This window comes from Aedes aegypti, chromosome 2, assembly GCF_002204515.2.
Source record: "Aedes aegypti strain LVP_AGWG chromosome 2, AaegL5.0 Primary Assembly, whole genome shotgun sequence".
NCBI classification, from domain to species: Eukaryota; Metazoa; Arthropoda; class Insecta; order Diptera; family Culicidae; genus Aedes; species Aedes aegypti.
In genome coordinates, this window is record NC_035108.1 from 102,691,497 (window position 1) to 102,714,238 (window position 22,742).

The window sequence follows — 22,742 nt, forward strand, 5'->3', positions numbered from 1 at the left end:
GTAGCTCAATCTTGAGCGATTCCACATACCCGACGATTGGCAGCTTTTCGGATCAGCCGATCATGAGGCTTCTTGTAGTGGTACCTAACGGGATTGTGTCTTGACTGTACCGATGCTGCGATCATCACGAGGAGCTCTTACTAGCTCGAAATTTCAAATGAAATGAACCGAATCAGTTGAAAGTAGTATTTTTTACACAATTTGAATAGCAGACGATGTTCCTCCCTTCCGTATTCTTGTCTTCTTCTGATCGACCAATCTGGGACATAAAGTATATGAAGTTGATGTCTTGGTTAGGGATTTACATATCTTTGAAAATTCATGGACGTGTACGGATGGACAATAAAACATTATTTCAATAGTTTACAGTACAAGCGTTAATATGAATGCTTTGCTTAATATAATATGACATTTGCAATGCATTTCTTCATTGAAACTAACACGTAGAAAAATTTCAGATCAATAGATGCTTATTACCACTGGTCAAAAATCAGTTGAGTGAACAGTATTAAAAATTTGTTGCAATTTTAATACATTTCCCCATTTCCGTACTGAAGAATTTAGGAAGTGTTCCCCCATTACATGATAAATCAACGATGCTGTTAGAAATGCCATACAATGCTGAGTACTTTGATGTTATTACGGTCCGACGGCGCTGCAGCGGCGTCCACTAGTAAATTCTCAAATTTCATGAGATTATGTGGGATTATTTTTTCAGAACCAAATCAAGTTTTGTACAATACCGCTAGATTTAGATCATGATAGATATATCAGGAAATATTATTCTGTAAACCCTTTTAAGAACGTTTGTTGGATTTTAAAAGTTAAGCTTATATGCTGTCACAGATGAATAGCACTACGGGATGTTATCAGTTGATTGCCATGATTAAACAGGGAAACCCCAACGAAAGTGTATATATAGTAAATTCTCTGTTTATACGACAAACCAGCTGTATATTTCATGGGGGCACAACAGCAGCAGGGTAGCGGATCAGAGGGATTAAGTTGAAATCTGGAAACGTAGCTCAATAATGTAATCTTGAATTTCACAAACCAGATGCTGTATTGACAGCTGCCAGGTTAACAGCTCAGTTGGTTTCTAGCAGCGAGGTACTTCTCGCTAAGCAAGTTCGAAGGAGCTCTTACCAGCTCGAAAGCGGAAATGGAATGATACTGAATCCGTTGTTGTTGTTGTTGTTGTTGTTTGTGAGGGACTTTAACCCGAAGGTCATTCGTCCCTAATAATACTGAATCCGACGAAGGCAGCATGTTTTATAATCTTAGAATAGCAGATAACCAATTTGGGAAATGGGTATTAGTGTGGGGCAAAATTTAGATTCTCGCTCCAGTCCACTTTTTGGATTGCATTTAGGTCCCATAACAACTGTGCAAAATTTCAGCTCGATCGGAGAAACTATATTTTAGCGCCAACCGTTCAAAGTTTGTATGGGATTTACTATGGGAAAACTTACTTTTGCAAAGAAAAATCGGCAGAGGTCGCCCATTGACCTCTATAAAAATTCTGAACACAGACCTCGATAGGTATTTTTACGATGAAGAATATTGCCCAAGACCGCGAAACAATCCGATACTTGTGAAAAAAATTATTCATTGAAAACCTATTGACAAGGCGACGTTGATTAACACGTAAAAAAATAACAGTAAAAACAAAATCGGGCAAAAATTTTAATAGTCTATGCTCAATAACTTTTTTCACAAGGATCGGATTGCTTTGCGATCTTCGGCAATGTTGTTCATCGTAGAAATACCTATCGAAATCTGTGTTCAGAATTTTTATAGAAGACAATGGGTGACATCTGGTGATTTTACTTTGCAAAACTAAGTTTTTCCATAGTAAATCCCATACAAACTTTGAACGGCTGGCGCTAAAATATAGTTTCTCCGATTGAGCTGAAATTTTGTACAGTTGTTATGGGACCTAAATGCAATCCAAAAAGTGGACTGGAGCGAGAATCTAAATTTTGCATATAACCGTGTCCCAGGCTAATGGGTATGTGCCAATATTGTGTTGGGCTTAGAAAAAAATTGCGGAGAATGCTAATGCGTGAGAAATTGGTCGAACATGACCCGTTGGAAGGGTTGAAATTAACTAAATATTCAATACGAGCTATTGATAATCAATAGTTTTCTTCATTATGAAGGTAAATTTCTGATCCATGGGTGCCATAATTATAACACTTGTTCAATGAGAATATCTTTTCAAAAGCATTCTTAATGTGTCGCAATTTTGTAACATGTGATAACTTTCTAATCAAAGTGTTCCTATAAAATATGACGCTGACATCAAAGACGCTGTTGATAATGCCACTCTATTTTACAATCGTTGTGAAATGTTGAGCACTCACCCCGACGGCACTGCAGCAGCGCCCGCAAATACAGTCTCAAATTGTTGAGTCATAATTATTTCATGACAAATGAAATTTTGTATGAAGCTGTGAAATTTATTTAGAAATAAATAAAGTCGGAAATATTTCTCTTTTAACTCTTTTCCACAAATTTGATGGCCCTGAAAAGGGCCGATTGCATTGTTAGCTTCGAAGCTCTTACAGATAAATAACACTGCGGGATGTTATCAGTTGATTGTCATGGTCAAACGGGGAATCCTCAACTCAAATGTATAAATTTGAGCAAGTTATTTGCTTATACAATGAACCAGCTAAATGTTTCCTGGCGTGGATGGCGCACAACATCAACGGGTAGTGGATCACCGGGCTTAAGTCGAAATCTGGAAACTTTGCTCTCTCTTGAAATCTTGCTGATTTGATCACAAGTCCAAATCTTGAAGCGCGGGTCAACAGCTCCTCGGCCGATGAAATTTGCGGTGGCGACAATGACTCGCCCGACCGTGTCACATCTCGACCGCAAATTCTCCTGTGGACTGCTTCCTCTTCCTTTTCTTGGCGGCGGCAGCGGTGATGGCTTTAGCTTCGGACGGCATCTTCTCTCGCTCGCTCGACAGTTTGATTTGAGCGAAGCAAGACAAACGGGGGCGTCCTTCGCTATCGATGTCTGTGCCTGAGAAGCACGCCCGGTCAGAGCAAGCCAATCTGTTGCCTGCTGAGATGCGAGCCAATCGGAGTCAACTTTTTTCTAGCACCCCTATTTATAGATTTACTTGAAATCAACGTTCTCTTTTAAAACAGTTATTAAACTATTTGGACAGGTATGTGGGATTCAGTTAGTGAACTACATGAAGCTTTGATGTCTTGTCTTTCGATTGAGGTACTAATCAAGGAATTTCGTTAAACCAGCAAAAAGTTATGAGCGTTTAAAATATTTCATACCAACGTAACGCTCTTGGTTTTGAAATTCGTAGTTCTACGTCAAAAAAGGCCATTTTCAAAAGTTATTCTTGAGTTGAAATGATCGATGTATCTATGAAAAACACTTATTCTACCGTACTGATGTGTGAAATTCAATCCAAACCGAAGATCACCGAGTTCGATTTGTATTTTTTTTTTTTTCGACTCATTCTGGATGGAATTCGTCGAGAGGTTCCAAGGATTCATACAAAAATTACTTAAAGAGCTCCTGTCGCTTTTTCTTCAGTAAATTGTGATTTATTTTCCATGAAATGTCTCTAGGTGTTTAAAAAAATTAATGATTTATTTAGGATTCATAAAGCATTTTTTGAAACTCTTCCAATAAATGCTCCGGTAGGTACTCTAGGATGTTTGACTCAGATTTCTCTTCAACTTCTTCTACGAATTTCCACTGAAATTAGTCTAAAATTACTTAAACTTGCCAGGGATTTTTTTACAAAAGCTTGATACATCTAAAGAATCTGTCAAGCTTCAAGAGTTTTATCCTTATTTCTCCACGGTTTTCCACACGGGTAAAAATGCGGCACTCTAAAACAGGAGAAAGAGTCATGATTTCGGGAGGAAAGTGTGTTTTCATGTTATGAAAATACACCATAACCAAAAGTCATGAAATCATGAAGCATTTAACCGTAACGCCGGCTGTACGTTACGTTTTCAATTTTTAGCGAAGAAAAATGGCAATTAAAATTCTCAAATCATGAAGCTTGTATGCTGGAACCATGAATAAAATTCATGGATTTAGTCATCTGTCATTTATGATTCCTATTTTTGATACGAAAAGTGGCAATTTCGGTCATGAAATCATGAAGCAGGATCTGATATCATGAACATAGGTCATGAAAACATATGCACTTTTCATGTATTCAGATGCCTGTCATTTATGATTCCTATTTTGGTGCTGAAAAGTGGCAAGTTGAGTCATGAAATCATGAAGCAGGATCCTTGAATCATGAACTCAGTTCATGAAAACGAAACATTATACGTCAATTTTGATCCCAGTTTATATTTGCCATTGGTAAACAAATAAAATAAAGATTAAAATTGTTACTGCTTTTGTGCTGATAGTTTCGTAATGAACCGTGAAAACATTCCACAAATGTCAACCTAACGAGTGTGACATCTTTAGCAGGAACACGAACATTTGGTAGTTAGGTTTGTACGCAAAATGTTGTTTCGAGCATCAATTGAATTGGTAAATGGTCCCAGGGCTGGTGGATTGCATAAGTCATGGAACACTCCTTAACAACTCTGCGGATGTAGATAGTGGAACTGAATAATCCGGCTGCCGAAGGCCTTTGGTGACCTGCTCTGTTATAGGACGTGGGTGCATCACTTCCGAACAGTTAAAATCACCGACGAGCTTGTCAAGCAAAATCTTCACTCGAAGTCAAACATTACCCGGCTCTGCAAAGTCAAGATTAAGTAAGTACATTGATTGTGTCGTTAAACAATGTGGGAACTCACGAGAATTTCACCAAGAATGTCATCGACAAGGTTCCGAAGAATTTGAACTTTTTCAAAACTCTTTATAATTTCACTAGAAAAGATCACCGATTGCCATGATACACGTTGACTAAGGTTAAGAAAGTGACAGTTAGATTTGTGTAACGCCCTGAGCATACGAATTCTTGCATAATAGTCAAGATTTCATGACTTTTAGTCATGATATCATGAAACATAAAATTTTATGAAATCATGACTTTTTGTACATGAATTCGGCAACGGATTTTTTTCCGTGCAGAAGTGCCTCAATTGATTCTTCCATGAAGCCATTCATGCTGTGGTGTGCATACAACGATAGTGACTATGATTTAGAACCAATTTAGACTGTCCATGTTTCAAATACAATTTTGGTTTTCCTTTACATAATTTGATAACAGACGTAAGCGATTTGCATCAAGTTTGATAGGAAAGTGATGGTGGCGAAAAGATCATCGCCAAAACGGCTGACAAAATAGGGTCCATACTGTATTTAAAATATTCCTTCGAGAAAAAGCATTCAGAAACTTTTATTTTCAATTTCCATCAGGAAATTCCTTTTAAATATTTCAGAAATTTGAATTTCGATAATCTTACATCCAGAAATATTCACAAAATGTACCGAAGAATTTTTTTTTTTTTTAATTTGCTCCATAAATTTGCATTGGCGTGCCTTTAAATGGGAATGGATTGAAATCTCCACAAATTACAAAGACTTACCATTTTTTTATAAAAAAAACTAGAAATATTTCAAATGTTTTAGGGGAAAGACAAACATAGTGAATCCATATAAGATTATTCTTAAATCTGCACACAATTTTTGAAGTGTCTTATATGTAGCTGGTGGAGAGATTTTTTAAAGCAAAAAATCTATAAATAATTTTATAGATGCTTCATAACATCAAATATCATTATATGAGATCAGTTTCTATGGAAACTCGATAAAATATGACGAAAAAAATTATACTCTTAATAGGCTGACAAAATTGGGCCATAAAGCTGACAAAATCGGGAGCAGACAAAATCGTATTCATTTCTCAACAAAATTCTATAAAATTACTGATGAGCATGAAATTATTTTGTAGTAACTATTGTATAGTATTCATCTGATTCGGCTCGTCTCAGGTTCGTTGAAAATCTATTGTGCTCTGGAGCTACCATGAGAAAGAGAGGGTTGAAAAATCTCATGAAGAATTCCATCAGGAATACTTCAAAACATATTTTTAACATTTCTCCTGGAAGGTTTTCTACGTACTTATTATTTATATCCTCTACGTACATATTCCAATTGTTTGTTTGAAATATCATCCAGTTGCTTAAAATAATTTGTTTAGGATTTTCTGGAATTACTTCAGGATCTGCAAGAATTGAATTCTGGAATTGTCTTCAGGATCTTCAAGAATTGCTTGAAAAATTTGCAGCAAAATATATCCAGGACTTTATACAAAAAACATTAGATAATTCTTACACATGTTACTCTAATGATTCCTTCTTATATTCCATAAAATTTACATAACTAATTAAACAAGATTAATTAGGAAAATGTTCTTAGCGATTACTCAGAGAAGTTGTGTGTAGATTTATTTGCACAGAAAATTCACCACAAGTCTCTGAAGATTTCTCTACAAATCGATTAGATTCCTTAAAAAATCTCTCATTTTTGAAATTTCTTCAAAAATGCCTATTTTCATATATAAATATTCCTTCAAAGTTTCTAGCAGAATATGTTCAACTGTTCTCAAAACTCTCCCGCAAAAATACTCAAAAACTTTCCGAGCAATTTGTTCAGGGATTTCTTTAGAAAATGATATTACTGTGTCTCCTGGCATGTCGTCCTAGGATTCTTCCGAAAAAATCACCGGAAATTCATCCAAGTATATTTTCCAGAGATTTTTAACCCGTATAGACCCGTGGTCCACCGGAATAACTCCTGCCACAGGAATATTTCCGAGTTCCTCTGGCCACTTCCTGAAACTAGATATGTGGGCCAGTGAACTGACAAAAAATAATTTGAATCCGTTAAGAATTCGCTGAGCGGTGAGGGTTTTAGAATTTTTTCTTTCACTCAGGCCTATACGGGTTAAACAGCACTAGCGATTCTTCAGGATTGGTTTTTAAAGCGAATTTTGCAATTCATTCTTGACCTTTTCCGAAAATTTCTCTTGAAATTCCATCAGGTATTCTTTCAGATTCTAGAAATTACTTCATAAAATTTCCCGAATGTTGTTCCCGGGATTCTTTCCTAAATAACTTCTAGAAGTCTATCCACTCTCCATTTATGCATAGCATAGCATAGCATAGACTGACTGCACATGTCAACGGTTGCTACTCCGTGATTGATCGGAACTGGTAAGAATTGCACTACGATCCAAATGAATAAGGGATGGGAGTTTCCGCTTACTCTCGAAGTGCAATTTTAGCAGATCTAATATTATTGATCAATAACGGCGCCGGCCAAGTCCTTACAGTCAGTTGGGATGGGGAAGGAATGTTAGGGTGTAATGATTGTTGCTTCTAGAGACCGAGAATACCTCTGCATCTCCACAACCACCACGGGAAGGGTGTTTATTAGTGAGGGAGGAAAAGATCTGGGAGTCACCTCTGGTCGGTGATGCGATCCATGGCCAAGGAGGAAATATACGACTTGTATTTAAAGCTAGATTTGTATTTTTGTCTCGAGAAGTTTTTGGAAAAAATACGTCAACATCTATAATGTCGAACAATTCAAAAGACGTTTTTATTAATGACGAAAACTGAAAATTGCATGTATATATTTTAACTTAAATGAAACAGGAATAATGCCAACACTTGTAGTGACGAACCATACATAGTTTGTTTGAAAATTACATATGAGTATTACTGTGCATTTTGTCTCGATATGGTAGAAGTTTTAGAAAATACGTCAACATTCACAATGTCGAAAAATTCAAGAGTTAATTTTTAATAATGCCAAAAAGAGAAAAATATATGTATATTGAAGTTGTATAAGAAAAAAGCATAATGCCGACACTTATAGTGACGAACCATACAAAGTTTGTTTTAATATTACATAAAAGTTACGCTTTCAAGAAAAAATATGTTATCATAACGCCGGCGACGAAAACACGCGCGAATCCGTCAGCAAAATCAATCGGACGACGCAAAACCGAACTGTGCTGCTTGGGCTTCACAAAGCACTACCCAGCAAGGCGCTCCAAAACATGGGAAAAAATTCTCCGGCAACGAAAATACGCGCGAATCCGTCAGCAGAATCAATCGGACGATGCAAAACCGAACTGTCCTGCTTGGGCTTCACAACGCACTCTCTATCCACTCTCCATTTATGGTTCAAAAATACCTCAATACTTTTTTAGAGATTGAAGAACTCTATAAATCAGTCCATATCCAAATCTAATTTATATCAGATTTTTTGAAAAAAAAAATAAATTGAAGAATTCTAAAGAAATTAGATGAATAATTTCAACTTAAATTTCTGTCGGAATTTCCAAGAATTCCTGACGATATAACTTACACAAAGATTTAAGCGATTTTTGGAGAATTTTCTACAAAAATTCTTGTTAATTTTTGTTTGTCTTTTATAATTGAACAATGATTGGCGTTAGAAAATGTTTGGCATGAACTCCGAAGTTTTATGACACTATGGCGAACAGATTGATGTAAAACCCATTTTTTTCTTGTTTGCAGAAATCCCAAACCAACATTTTGGAGGAACCATTTTAAATTGTTGAGGTAGAATTGTAGAAGTTAATCTCAAAAATATTGGCGGTGTTTTTTGAGAACATTGTCAAGGTTGTCTCATGGTTAAATCGGTAATGTATGATTGCACTGATTTGAAAACTTAGAGTACATTTTTGCATTACTTTGACAATTTGTTTAGGAATTTCTGATGGACTTTCAGAAATTATGAACAATGCGTATATGAATTTTAGAATTTATCAACACTCCTGGAATTTACCTCTTGTTTTAGATTATTCACTTCAGTTCAATTGCTTTTTGGAGTATGAACAGATTTTGGTACAAATTTTCTCATGAAAAAGGTTCATGCGGAGGAAGGAGAAAGAACAAAATGATGGAGCAGGTAAAACAACGGAACAACGAAAATAAGTGATTATTTATTATATTTTCTCTAGATGTGAACGATTACAGGATAATTAAACCCTTTCTAATGATTAAAAAACAAATTTTTTTTTCAAGAAGTTTTATCGGAATTTTTTTAGACATAATAATCCTTGAAATCTAGCAGAATTCCTTCCTCGACTTCTAGACTCCCCTGAGTTTTGCCAGGAAGCCCCTAGAAATTCCAATCTGGAATTGCACAAAGAATATGGATTTTGTCAATAATTGACAAAGAAATGTTTCAAGAAAGATCCTTTGAATTGTCTTTATAATTTCTTTATAAATCTTTTCCCCATTTCAAGTTATGTTGCTGAATGTTTTTCCACAGATTCCTTTATCGCTATGTAAATTTCGGAATCGAAATCATGTCTGGAGTTTTTCAACAAATTTCCTCTGAAGATTCTTAGGCAAGATACATCACAAATATTTTTTTAGATGATTCTTATGCAATCCGGGGTTTTGAAGTAGAACTTCCAGAAATAAAAAAAAAACATAGAAGAATTTATTATTATTAGCTTTATTAGGGAGATTTTCAGCCCGTGGCTGGTTCATCTCCAACATAGAAGAATTTCTGACGCAATTTGTGATGTATTTTGAAAATATTTTTAATGGACTTTTGCTGAACTTAGCGAAAGGATTCGTTATAAAATTTTGGTAATACTATTTTAAAGAATTCACAGAGGAATTTCTAGTAGAACTTTCAAAAAAATGTGGCAGTATAACACTTAACAGAATCAAGGATTTTTTTTTTGAGAAATTGTGAGGAAAATTTTGATCTTTTGATAGGTTAAGTTTTTTTAGTTGAATCCGGGAACAATTTTCGGAATAAATTTGTGGATGAAAAGTAAACAAAGAAGGAATGGTTGTGCTCCTGGAGGAATTCACCTTGAAAGCATGAATGAATCTCACAACGTGATTTGACTGATTTGCAAGAGATTTATAGCAAAAGTTCTGAAGTCTTACTTTCGATATTCATTGAGGAGTTTGACTATACTCAAAAATAGGAGCAAAATCGAATAAATAGTTTATTTTTGTAATGAACAAGTACACTCCAACCTCTTTTTACGTCCGTTTTTTACGACTATTATCTTTCTACGACCGAAATTCAGATTAAGGACCGTTTTTATGAATGATCAATATCTTAAAAAGTGATTAAAATAAAGGGTAATGATGTTCAGCAAAATTGTTCAGTAGATTATGGGGTAATATGCGGTGGTCATTGAAATGTGGAATTCTGCCACTAGGCGGCGCTATAGGGCATCGAAATTTTGTTTTTTTTTTCTGATATCTCAGGATACTGACTACTTAGGAAGATGGCGTCTTCGGCAAAGTTGTTCAGTAGGTCAAGGACTATCATTATTTGAGCCATGACATTAGAAATTTTGCCCCTAGGCGGCGCTAGTGTTGTTTTGTGATTATCTCAGGATCCTGACGACTTAGGAAGATGGCGTCTTCGACAAAGTTGTTCAGTAGCTTAAGCGCTATCATTAAAAAAGCCATGAGATTAGAAATTTTGCCGCTAGGCAGCGCTATTGTGCATGAAACTTTTGTTTTGCAGATGTCTCTGGATCCTAATAACTTAGGAAGATGGCGTCTTCGGCAAAGTTAATCAATAGCTCAAGGACTATCATTAGAAAAGTCATGAGATTCGAAATTTTGCCACTAGGCGGCGCTAGTGAGCGTGCAATTTTTTATTTGCGATTATCTCAGGATCTTGAGCACTTCGGAAGATGACGTTTTCGGCAAAGTTAATCAGTAGCTCAAGGACTATTATTAGAAAAAACATGATATTCGAAATTTGTCAAAGACGCTATCTCTTTGAGTGGTCAGGATCCTGAGATAACCACAAAACAAAAGTATCATGCTCACTAGCGCCGCCTAGTGGCAAAATTTCGAATTTCATGGCTCAAATAATGATAGTCCATGAGCTAACGAACAACTTTGTCGAAGACGCCATCTTTCTAAGTAGTCAGGATCTTGAGATATCCGCTAAACAAAAATCAATTCTTCCTAAACATTGTTGCCAGCCACATTAACATTTGTGTTTCGGCAGACTTTATAGCACGCAACACTTCCTTCAACTTTGGTGAACATTCAGTATCGTTATCTTTAAAATCTTTTGATATTTGCGTATAACACCCCCATATAATTGACTTTTTTGATAACAATCGAGCAGTGGTGCCATTTATTATCAGAATATTAAATTTTGAATGGCCATTTTGGAAAGTTCTCAATCAATGCTTCAACTTTGCCGAACATCTCGGATCAGTATTTCCCCATCTAGATGTTATATTTCCCAAAAACTTAATTATAACCTTGTTTTTTTACCCTCCGATAACGGTCGTAAAAAAAAAGTTGGAGTGTATGACCAATTTTGTAGGAATTTTTCAAACCAGGATAAATTTCTGCCATCCATTTGGAGAAAACTTAGCAAGATTGAAATTCCTTTTAAAGATCTGTCATCTGGCCTTATTTTCCGCCAAAAAATCACACTTTTCAGAAGATTTTCGACACGTTATAATCAAATAAATTGTTGTTTTTTTTTAAATTTCCTTCTTAAATTTAGCTTTATTATTTATTATCAAAATTTTGGGAGGGCTGCCCCCCTGTGTCTACGCCAATGGAAATTTCTCATAAATTATTGTCAGAGGTTACATCATCAATTTCTTTAGAAATACCCTCCAGGATTGTATCTAAGGCTGCCAAGGATTTTCCCCGAAATTCACCCAAAAATTCAAGCATGAATTCTTTTAGAAGTATCTGGAAATTTTTTCATAGATTTTTCAAGAAATTCTATCTGAGATTCATTATCCACGAGTTTTCGCTGGATTTCTTTTATGCTTTAGAAAACAATCACTGAAGTTCTATTTGAATCATGCTATTTGAGTATAATAATGGAGTATTTTCCAAAATTGCTATGGGATTTTCTTGTAACTCATTTTGAAGAACTCCTTTTCACTATGAATTTATTCATATGTTTCTCTAGTACCATAATTCGCGGTGTAGTTGATTTTCCTATATTTGTTTTGATAGTCAAGATAGCTATACCATGAGAAAATGGATTTATGGCAATGTTTGATGAACTGTTGAAGTGTTCGACGTTCTCCACAAAATCTAATGTTGTGTTGTACATTCTCCACAAAATTTAATATTATTCCCTCAATTTGTTTTGAATTTGATTACAAATTTGTATCATTATGTATTTATACATTTTCAGAGCAATAAAAAATGCTTGTTTGAGAAAAAATTTCCGCATTCAACAAAAAATTATCTACCTATAGGCGCTAAATGTGGTTTAATTAACGACTTATCAACTACTTGGACGATTTTTCAAACTTGATTCAGATTCCGCAACCCCATATTGAGCGAGTAACACATATTTCTATTTTTGGAAACGTACTGCTGTCCTAGGTATTGCTTAGCTTCAACTCTGGAATCAAAAACTTCCTTATTAATTAAGGTGGCAGGATCCGCCAATGATTTCAAAATTTTAAAAAGCAGTTTTTTGTTCAAAATCAAGAAAATTTACACGAATATGTGTCCACTGTTTTCTACTCTCTAAGCGAAACAAACATTTTCATCGAATAATATATAGTTTTGAACAGAAATACTGCTTTTGACAATAATTACGATGACGAATCCTTGAAAGTTAAGGTGAGAATGAACCGGAGCCACATTTCCAATTTTTAACGTTGCAAATATAGGGAATCAGACATTCGTTCACGCTGAGAATTTAATCAATTGATTACTAGCTTTTGATGATCAGCGATCAAATTTTCAGTCCAGAGCACTTTCTAGTTCTTTAGAGTTGTGCACTTCAATATACGAAGTTTTATTCAATTGAGAACCTTATTACCCATTTATGGTGTACAGTGCTGGAAACAACTTTTATAACTTTGTCATCAAATTCCGTTGCAATATTTTTCAACCATACCTAATTATAATTAATATAATCCGCACCGTTTCCTCTCTGTCTCTTTGTAGCTACCTTGCCGGACGGCTCAACATCATTACCAACACCGAGGCCAAGGGCCTCAATACCTTCGTGGGCACCTTCGCTCTGCCGTCGGTCATTTTCCTCTCGCTGGCCGAGCTTAACTGGAGCACGGTCAATTGGAACTTTCTGCTGTCGATCTTGATATCGAAAACGATCGTATTCCTCGCCGTGGCCATCATCTCGCTGCTGGTGGCCCGCCCCGTCAACTATGGCCGAGCCGGAATTCTGGCCATTTTCTGCACCCAAAGCAACGACTTTGCCATTGGGTTTCCTATTGGTGAGTTTCAGAATAGCTTAAGGTGAAGATTAATTAACCTCACATATTTAAGAGCGCAAATCTAGAGAACCAAGCAACGGTTCAAACTGAAAACTTATGCAAAGCTGAACTAGTGTCCAATCGAAGAAGCATTCATCTTGAACGGTTATCTGGTTCTCTTGATTTGTGTTCTTGGAAATTTATGGAGTGAATTAGTTTCATCTTCACCTTAAAAGCTCAACGAAGGCCATTTTTTACCTAAGATTTGCGTACTTTTCCTTTCCCAGTGACGGCGCTGTACTCGAAGTTGCATCCGGAATATGCGTCGTACATCTACCTGTTGGCGCCCATCTCGTTGGCCGTTCTAAACCCGATCGGCTACGTTCTGATGGAGATCTCCAAAATTAGAGCGAAAGCGACGGAAGAAACACAGGTGAGTAATTGCTATTATATCGATTATATAATTGCTGTTTACATTCCTCTTATTCGCTGCTTCATACAATCGAGGAATCTACATATAAGTAATGTACGTAAAGGCAGACATTGAACCAGCCAACCAACCCACACGACGCGGACATTTTTTTCTTAATTATGCAATAATTGACTGGCATCACCGCCGGCCGGCGCAAATTTGTTCGTGGAGTTGAGCGTTGTCGTCATATAATGGTTTTCACATGCCTGAATCGACAACAATCGTACCACGCTGACAGGGATCGATTTTTAATGGAGGATAATCTCAATTTAAATGGTACCCTTTGATTATACCCGTCATGTAATAGTTAGGCCGCATGTGTCCAAGTTCGTCCCTCTATCAATACATTACAAGCAATGAAAAAAAAATCGAGTTGACCTACATCAGGTTGTAAATCTAGTTGACCACTATTTGAAAAGTTTTCAATACTTCTGAAATTTCAATTCAATTTTTCAATTTTTATAAAGGGTATTTCTGAAGACAGACCAAAGATGTAATAATCTGGGATACGGCATTCGGTCCCTCTCGAGGTACCCAAGTTTAACAGTTCGCATAACTCTTTTCTCACTCTCAGCATTCCAGATATCTTCTTCTTCTTTCTGGCGTTACGTCCCAACTGGGACAAAGCCTGCTTCTCAGATTAGTGTTCTCATGAGCACTTCCACAGTTATTAACTGAGAGCTTTCTTTACCGATTGACCATTTTTGCATGTGTTTAGCCTGGGACACGGTTATATGAATAATTTAGATTCTCGCTCCAGTCCACTTTTTGGATTGCATTTAGGTCCCATAACAACTGTGCAAAATTTCAGCTCTATCGGAGAAACTATATTTTAGCGCCAGCCGTTCAAAGTTTGTATGGGATTTACTATAAAAATTCTGAACACAGATCTCGATAAGTATTTCTACGATGAACAACATTGCCGAAGACCGCAAAGCAATCCGATTCTTGTGAAAAAAGTTATTAAGCATAGACTATTTGGAAATTTTTGCCCGATTTTGTTATTATTGTTATTCCTTTACGTGTTAATCAACGTCGCGTTGCCAATAGGTTTTCATTGAATAACTTTTTTCACAAGTGACGGATTGTTTCGCGGTCTTCGGCAATATTCTTCGTCGTAAAAATACCTATCAAGGTCTGTTCAGACTCACATCGGCGTCATCGAAGCAGACAGCGCGCGCAGTTGACCATTCAACAAAGCCAGCCACGCTTCCCATTGTGAACGTTTCCCGCTCGACGATCGCATCACTACAACAGCCTACTGTGACGATGGAAGCGCGCCAAAGCGCAATGCTTTCACATACCATTCATCTCCGTACTGCTTGCGCCTATAAAGGGCGATCTGCATCGCATGTATTTTTAGTGTATATTTCGTATCCCTCACCGAGCAGGAGCACTGCCTCTCGGTGGGGAGCAATAAATTAGTTAACATTCGACCAGTTGTTCGTTCCCTTCTTGTCGCCCTGAGTCCCGTCGGTTTAAATATAAAAATCACAACGTAGGGCCGTCGCATCCTGGCCGAAACATTGGTGCCGTGACCAGGATGGCACTTGGTGAGGACTTCAGGACGTATGGAGGAAAGCGCTGGTCGGATAGTCGTTGCCAGTATACCGGCAGCCAAGCAAGTACACCAGAATTGGATTGTCAACCGTCCCAGTCGAACCCGCGCTTCCCAGTCGGATCATCGAGCATCTCAGTAGGACAGCCTGCCGTTCCCATTGGATATTGCAATCATTTCGCCATTGCAAGCCACAGCGCTAATGATGGAGCTAAGCATCAACGTCGGACCTCTGCGTCCATCCGTTCGGATCGTAGCATCCATCCTGGACCATAGCGTCAAACCCACCGGGCCGTAGCGCCATTAATTTCGGACCGCCAGCGTCAAACCACCAGGCCGTAGCGTCATCATTTGGACCCATGCGTCATAGATCAGCAACCGTCGGCATTGAGGAATTCTGACCTGCCACTCTGCGCAGTCAGGTCAAGCTACCACACAGCAAGAATCTCCCGTCAAACAGCCACGTTTCGTAAGTGCCTGCTAGTACCCCCACTGGGCGTAGTCGGATCAAGTTGGACCCACAACAAGAAACTCCTCAAGGCGTCACTAGAGCACACGAAAGAAGCCACATCGCAGTTGAAGATTCATCATTCCATCGAACTGTAGCATAAAACCAACCATTCGCATTTGCATCGCATCGTTATCGCTTCCCCAGTATTGTACCAGCTTACCTACACTGAGCCGAACAGCAGCGCACCACAGCAGTCAGCAACACAGTAGCTGTGATGTTAAAGTCACCAAAATAGCTTTGGTGAGCGAATTTGACGGATAGCGCCGACAATTTTTGTCGCATAGGATTCATCGAATGCAGCGCGGTTGTTGCACCATGGCCAGATTCATTTCCCGAGCGCGTGCACGGAAAAAAATAACAATTGTGATTTAAAAAAAATAGTAGCGGAAAATCAACTGATGATCATTGTCGTTCTACTATTATCAAACATTTTAATAAAAATAAAATGCTTTTAGAAGTGCGCAGCAATGCTAAATCGGTCTGATGTATTCTGCGCAGTTCATATGTATTTTCCACACGTTCTCCTATAATTGTTTTTAATCCACTTCGATACCGTCAATCCGCCCCCAAACTGGATGGCGTACACTCAGCTTAAGGTGATTATAAAACGAAGCCAAACAAGGGCACAAGACTGGAGAATCTGACAACAGTTTGCGTTGAAAACCAATCAAATTGCTTGCTTGCTGGTGGTGACTAATGGGATAAATTTTCAACGGTGAGAGCTGTTTGGTTCTCAAGTCTTGTGCTTTTGAAAATTTGAGGTGTGGCTTTGTTCTATAATCACCTTAACGCAATTTATAATTAAGTATTGAGTTGTAAATATTAGTATATATTAGTTGTGTTGCTAGAGGACATCTTGAAAATTCACTGAGATTCTTTCAGAAACCCTTCTGAAATTATTATAAGTAGTTATTTCTTTGATCGCTCTGATTTTTCCAATAACCTCCTTGGGAGTTCCTATTGGACTATCCCAGAAACCCATCTTGAGTTATTATGGAAATCCTTTCAGGATTCTGCTGTAAAATTCTAGAATTCTGCCGTAAAATTCTGGAATTCTGCCGAAAATGATTTAATGATTGCTTTCCAGTGTAATGGAATCTATTTTAAAAATCTGGGTTCGGGGATTCTCACAAAATTTCTCGGGATTTCTTCTGGAAATCCAATCGAAATTATTATTTAAATTCTGATATTTTCCTCGTAATTCTTCAGTATTTCTTCCGTGAAACTCTTTGAAAGTTCTTCAAAATCCCTTTGAGATTCTTTCCGAAAAATGTCTTAGATTATACCTATTATTCTAGAATACTCTCGGAAGACGCCTGAGACTATAATCAAAAAAATCTATTATTTCACTTCACTTTCTTCCGTGCAAATTCTTGGGATTCTTTCGGAAATTCCTCTGGAATTCTTTTGTAAATCCCAATGGAATTCTCCCAGAAATCCCTGTGGAATACTTCCGAAAATCCTGCTAAGAATCTTCCAGATGACGGGGATTTTTTTTAAATCTTTATTTATGGAAATCATCCGAAAATTCCTCTGTAATTGTTTGTAAATCCTTCTTATATTCTTACAGATTTATTGCTATTGATTTTATTGTTTCTGCCTGAGATAATTTTGTATATCCAGAATTATTCCGAAAATTCCTTCGTGATTCTTTAGAATTTTTTTCTAAGATTTTTTGAGAAAAAAAAACTCTGTGATTCTTCTGGAAATTCATAAGGAAGTGTTTTTGATTTTTTTCGTGATTTATCATTGATTTTCCTTGAAAATTTTCTTAAATCCTTGGCAGAATTTTCTGAAAATCCCTTTTGACTTCAAATGGAAATCCTCCAAGAAAACTACCGGACAGTCACTGGGACTTTAAAAAAAATACCTATGAGATTCTTTGATTACTGATTTCTTTTTCTGAGCATCTTTTGAAAGTGACTTTTAAATGGTTCTGGAAATTCCATTTGAAATTATTCCGTAAATCTTTCTGGAGCTCTTCTGGACATCGTAATTATTCTGGAAAATATTCATGAAATCGTCTGGATGTCTGTGACTTTTCATTGAATCTTCAGGGGTTCTTGCGAAATAACTTCTGGGATCCTATTGGATATCACTGTAAAAAAACATTCAAAATCCATTCGAAATTCTCCTGAGATTGTTTCAGGAATTTACGAGAATCCTTAAGATAATTCCTTTAGAAATCTCCCTGATAATATTTTAGTGATTTATCTGTGGTTCTTCTGTAAATCGACCTGGGATTTTTCCGGAAATCCTCCTTTAATTCCAAAGCAATTTCCAGAAGAATTTTCAGAAAGATATTTTAAGAATCCTGTATATTTTTCCCTAAGAATCTCAATGTATTTAAACAAAATACCAGGACAATTCACGGTTGAATCCCACAAAAACTTCCGGTGGAATTCTTGAATGCTTATCATTCAAGCAGAATTACAGTCGTATTTCCGGATGAATTTCGGCAGGTTTCACGGAAGAATTCCAGCAGAATTTCTTGAAAAATTCCAGTAAAATTTCTGGAAGAATCTTTGAAAGATGTTTTGAAGTCCTCCAGCAGGGATAACAGAAAGAAATTTGGGGTATTGTAGAAGAATTTCCGAAAGAATCCTAGAGAGATAGTCGAAATAATAACAGTTTTCATGAAAAATTCAGGAAACTCCCAGAGTCTAGAGGTAATTTGGGAAGAATTTCTGCAAGAATCCTTAACAGAAGGATTTGAAGGATCCTCAGAAAGATTTTCGAAAGTATCCCAGAAGGCTTTCCCGAAAGAATGCTAGAAAGATATGTGGAAGATTTCCTACAGGATTTTTGGAAGAGTCCCAGACAAATTTCAAGAATATGGACGTAAAAATCTCAGTGGCATTTCTAGAATAATTTCAGAAAGATTTTCGGAAGCATCCTCGAAAGTATTCTAAAGGAATTCCGAAAGCATCTCAGGTGATTTCCGGAAGAATACCAGAGGTATTCTCATAATAATCCAGAAGTATTTCCGGAAAAAGGCCAGAGTTATTTTCGGAGGAATTCTCGACGAATTTTGTAGTAGAGTCGTAGTACATTTTTTGCAAATCCTCTAAAAATATCCAGAAGAATTGCAATCAGGATTTCTGTTAGTATCTTACATTGAATTTCCGAAGAATCTTCGAGAATTTCGATTCGAATTTGATTTCCCAGGATTTCAAAAGTAATCCTTAAGGAGATAAACGCAAACTCACATACAGATTTATGCAAATATTCCAATAAGATGTCCAGAAGAATCACAAAGGATATCGAAGAATCTCAGATATAGTACCGGAATGCTAACGATGTTTTTTAGATGAGTTCAAAGTGATATCTGTAAGTATTCTGTTGATTTCCAGAAGAAACTTAGAGAAAAAATCAGAAATAATCTTTAGATTTCCAGAACCAATCCCAGAGAGGTTTTGAAGGATTCATAAGTGATTTAAGGGAAGAATCCCAGGAGGGAAATTCCATAGAATTCTGGAGTAATTTCTGGACCAATGTCTTTTTATATGCTGTATCAATATTTACAAGTAATTATAATAAAACAAGTATTTATGGAACAATAACAATTTTAATTTATCGCCATAATTGAACGACAATTTTAATTAGAATGTGCATCCACCACATCATCCCTCTCAGAAGGATTGTGATTCTAAATATTTTTTTTTGCGGTGATTCAGAATTGTAATCACATACTAGTTTAATTGTATGTGGTGTCATTCAATATTTAAAATAAGATTCGTTAAGCCGAACATGTTGATCCTTCGACATGAACCAACGAGCATTGCTTGAAATAATGAGATTTTTTCGATTACTTTGATTACTGATTTCTTTTTCTGAGGATCTTCTAAAAGTTACTTTCAAATGATTCCGAAAATTTCGTTTGAAATTATTCCATGAATCTTTCTGCAGTTCATCTGGACATCGGAATTATTCTGGAAAATATTCATGAAATCTTCTGGATGTCTGTGAATATCCTTTAAATCTTTCAGGGATTCTGGCGAAATAACTTCTGGGATTCTTTTGAATATCACTGTAATTTGGATTTAGAATTCTCATGGGATTATTTCAGATATTAACGATAATCCTTCATACAGAAGTCATGTTTCTGTGAATCGCCTTGGAATTCTTCTGAAATCCTTCTATAATCCCAAAACAATTCTCAGAAATTTTTCAGAAGGATATTTTTAAGAATCTCAATGGAATTTCTGAAAATACCAGAACGATTTACGGTTGAATCTCACGAATTCTTGAATGATATCCGGAAGAATGACAGTCGTATTTTTGGATGAATCTTAGCAGGTTTTACAGCACAATCCCAGCAAAATTTATTGAAAAATTTTAGAATAGAAAGATATCCGAAAAAAAAAAACTCCAAACGGATTTTTGTAAGAGTCCCAGGAGTATTTCAAAGATATTGGCGTAAAATCTCAGTGGAATTTCTTGAAGAATTTCAGAAAGATTTCCGAAAGCATCTCAAGTCATTTTTGGAAGAATACCAGAGGCATTCTCATAAGAATACCAGAAGTATTTCCGGATAAAAATCTTAGAGTTATTTTCGGAGGAATTCTCGGAAGAATTCTAGTAGAGTCGTACATTTTTTGATAAAATCCTCTTTAAATATCCAAATGGATTGCATCAGGATTTATGGTAAAATCTTCCATAGTATTTCGAGAAACAATTTTCAAGAATTTCAAAGATTTAATTTCCTGGATTTCAAAGTAATCCTTAAGAGATACACGCAAAATACATACAGAGTTCTGCAAAAAAAAATCCAAAAAGATGTCCGAATATCGGCAATGGGATATCCGAAAGAATCTCAGAAGCAATACCGGAATGGTAACGTTTTTTTTTGGATTAAATCCCAAAGCGATATCTGGAAGAAAATTCAGAAATAATCTCAAGATTTTCAGCAGAACAATCCCAGAGAGAGATTTGAAGGATATCATGAATGATTTAGGAAGAATCCCGGGAGACGCTCCCAAAGAATTCTAGAGTACTTTCTGGAACATTTTTTTTTTCATATGATTTATATATAAAAATACTTTGATTCAATATATTTCTTGTGTAGCATTCATTAAGTTTAACTACAGACATAGCTCGTAACATCAATAATAAATTAAATTTATAAATCTTTTAAACACATCCAATTAAATAACAGTTCAAAGAGTAAATCACCATTCTCATGAGTTTTTGAGAATCATATGGTCGGGGTTTAGAACAGACCAGACTAGATTGAATTTTGGAGCTCTAAGGATACGTAAAGAACTCCATCAATTTAAATCTTCCATGTTATTTTGATACAAATGTATCATCATATAGATAAGTTCCATTATTACAGTAAATATCTATAATATTTTGATGTTTCAACATGTTTGGGGTACATCTTTTCTTTACTCGATTAAAAAAAAAAACACTTGGTTCGGCTGTCTGAACACCGACCATATCTATGTTTGCATTTGATATTTAAATACTTGAATGTGCTGTATCAATATTTCAGGTAATTATAATAAAATAAGTATGTATAGAACAATAACAATTTAATTTATCCCCATAATTGAACGACAATATTAATTAGAATGAGGCCTCCCCCACACTCATCCCTCTCAGGAGAATTTTGATTTCCAATATTTTTTTTGCGGTGGTTCAGAATTGAAAATATCAAAAGTCTATTGTAATCACATCCTTTTGTTCAATTGGCAGGTGTGGTGCTATTCGATATTGAAATAAGATTCGTTAAGTCGAACATGTTTGATCCTTCACAAGAACCAACAACAAGCATTGCTTATGTAAGAGATTTTATCGTAATGCACAACCAGGCCTAAACGTTCTTCCCCTTTTGTATATGTACTAATTATAATTTTCAAATTATTTTAATTAAATTAGTGTGTTGTCTACTATTGACACGGCAATATGTTCAGAAATAAGTGGAGCTCTTTTAAACAAACTTTAACATCGATCAACCAAACCATAGATATCCAATGGGGAAAAAATTATAATAATAACCGATCATTGCAAATCGAGCCGAACTGGCGCTCTTTCCGTGCGCACGCGCTCTTTCCGTGCGCACGCGCTCTGTCCGTGCGCACGCGCTTTCTGCAGAGCTGTCAAACAGACTTTTGTGCCTTCCTTCTTTCGCTCTCCTTCAACTCAACAACTCAGCACGATCCACCTCGCGGTGGATTGGTGAGCTGTCTGGTTGTTGCAGATGAACACTTATCGTGTAGCGTGACATCATCATTGACAGTAAGCTTGCAACTCACCAGACAAACGATAGGTGTAATTAACAACTGGACTAGTAAAACAGAATTGAAAACGTTTCGTTTTCGGGCGGGAGTATGTTCAGACTCACATCGGCGTCATCGAAGCAGACAGCGCGCGCAGTTGACCATTCAACAAAGCCAGCCACGCTTCCCATTGTGAACGTTTCCCGCTCGACGATCGCATCACTACAACAGCCTACTGTGAAGATGGAAGCGCGCCAAAGCGCAATGCTTTCACATGCCATTCATCTCCGTACTGCTTGCGCCTATAAAAGGCGATCTGCATCGCATGTATTTTTAGTGTATATTTCGTATCCCTCACCGAGCAGGAGCACTGCCTCTCGGTGGGGAGCAATAAATTAGTTAACATTCGACCAGTTGTTCGTTCCCTTCTTGTCGCCCTGAGTCCCGTCGGTTTAAATATAAAAATCACAACGTAGGGCCGTCGCATCCTGGCCGAAACAAGGTCTGTGTTCAGAATTTTTATAGAGATCAATGGGCGACCTCTGGTGATTTTTCTTTGCAAAAGTAAGTTTTCCCATAGTAAATCCCATACAAACTTTAGACGGCTGGCGCTAAAATATAGTTTCTCCGATCGAGCTGAAATTTTGGACAGTCGTTATGGGACCTAAATGCAATCCAAAAAGTGGACTGGAGCGAGAATCTAAATTTTGTCCCACACTAGTGTATATCGTGTGGCAGGTACGAAGATACTCTATGCCCTGGGAATCGAGAAAATTTCCTTTACG

At 36.6% G+C, this 22,742-nt stretch overlaps 1 protein-coding gene across 9 annotated transcripts in view; it reads left to right on the plus strand.

Moving 5' to 3' along the window:
• LOC5567089 (integral membrane protein GPR155) overlaps positions 1-22,742 on the plus strand; it is a 106,200-nt gene that overhangs the window by 58,630 nt on the left and 24,828 nt on the right. For all 9 annotated transcript variants that reach the window (XM_021841763.1, XM_021841764.1, XM_021841760.1 and 6 more), the window contains 2 exons: positions 12,924-13,213; positions 13,480-13,625. In XM_021841763.1, the coding sequence (XP_021697455.1) occupies positions 12,924-13,213; positions 13,480-13,625 (436 nt within the window). The remainder of the gene's footprint in view (positions 1-12,923; positions 13,214-13,479; positions 13,626-22,742) is intronic.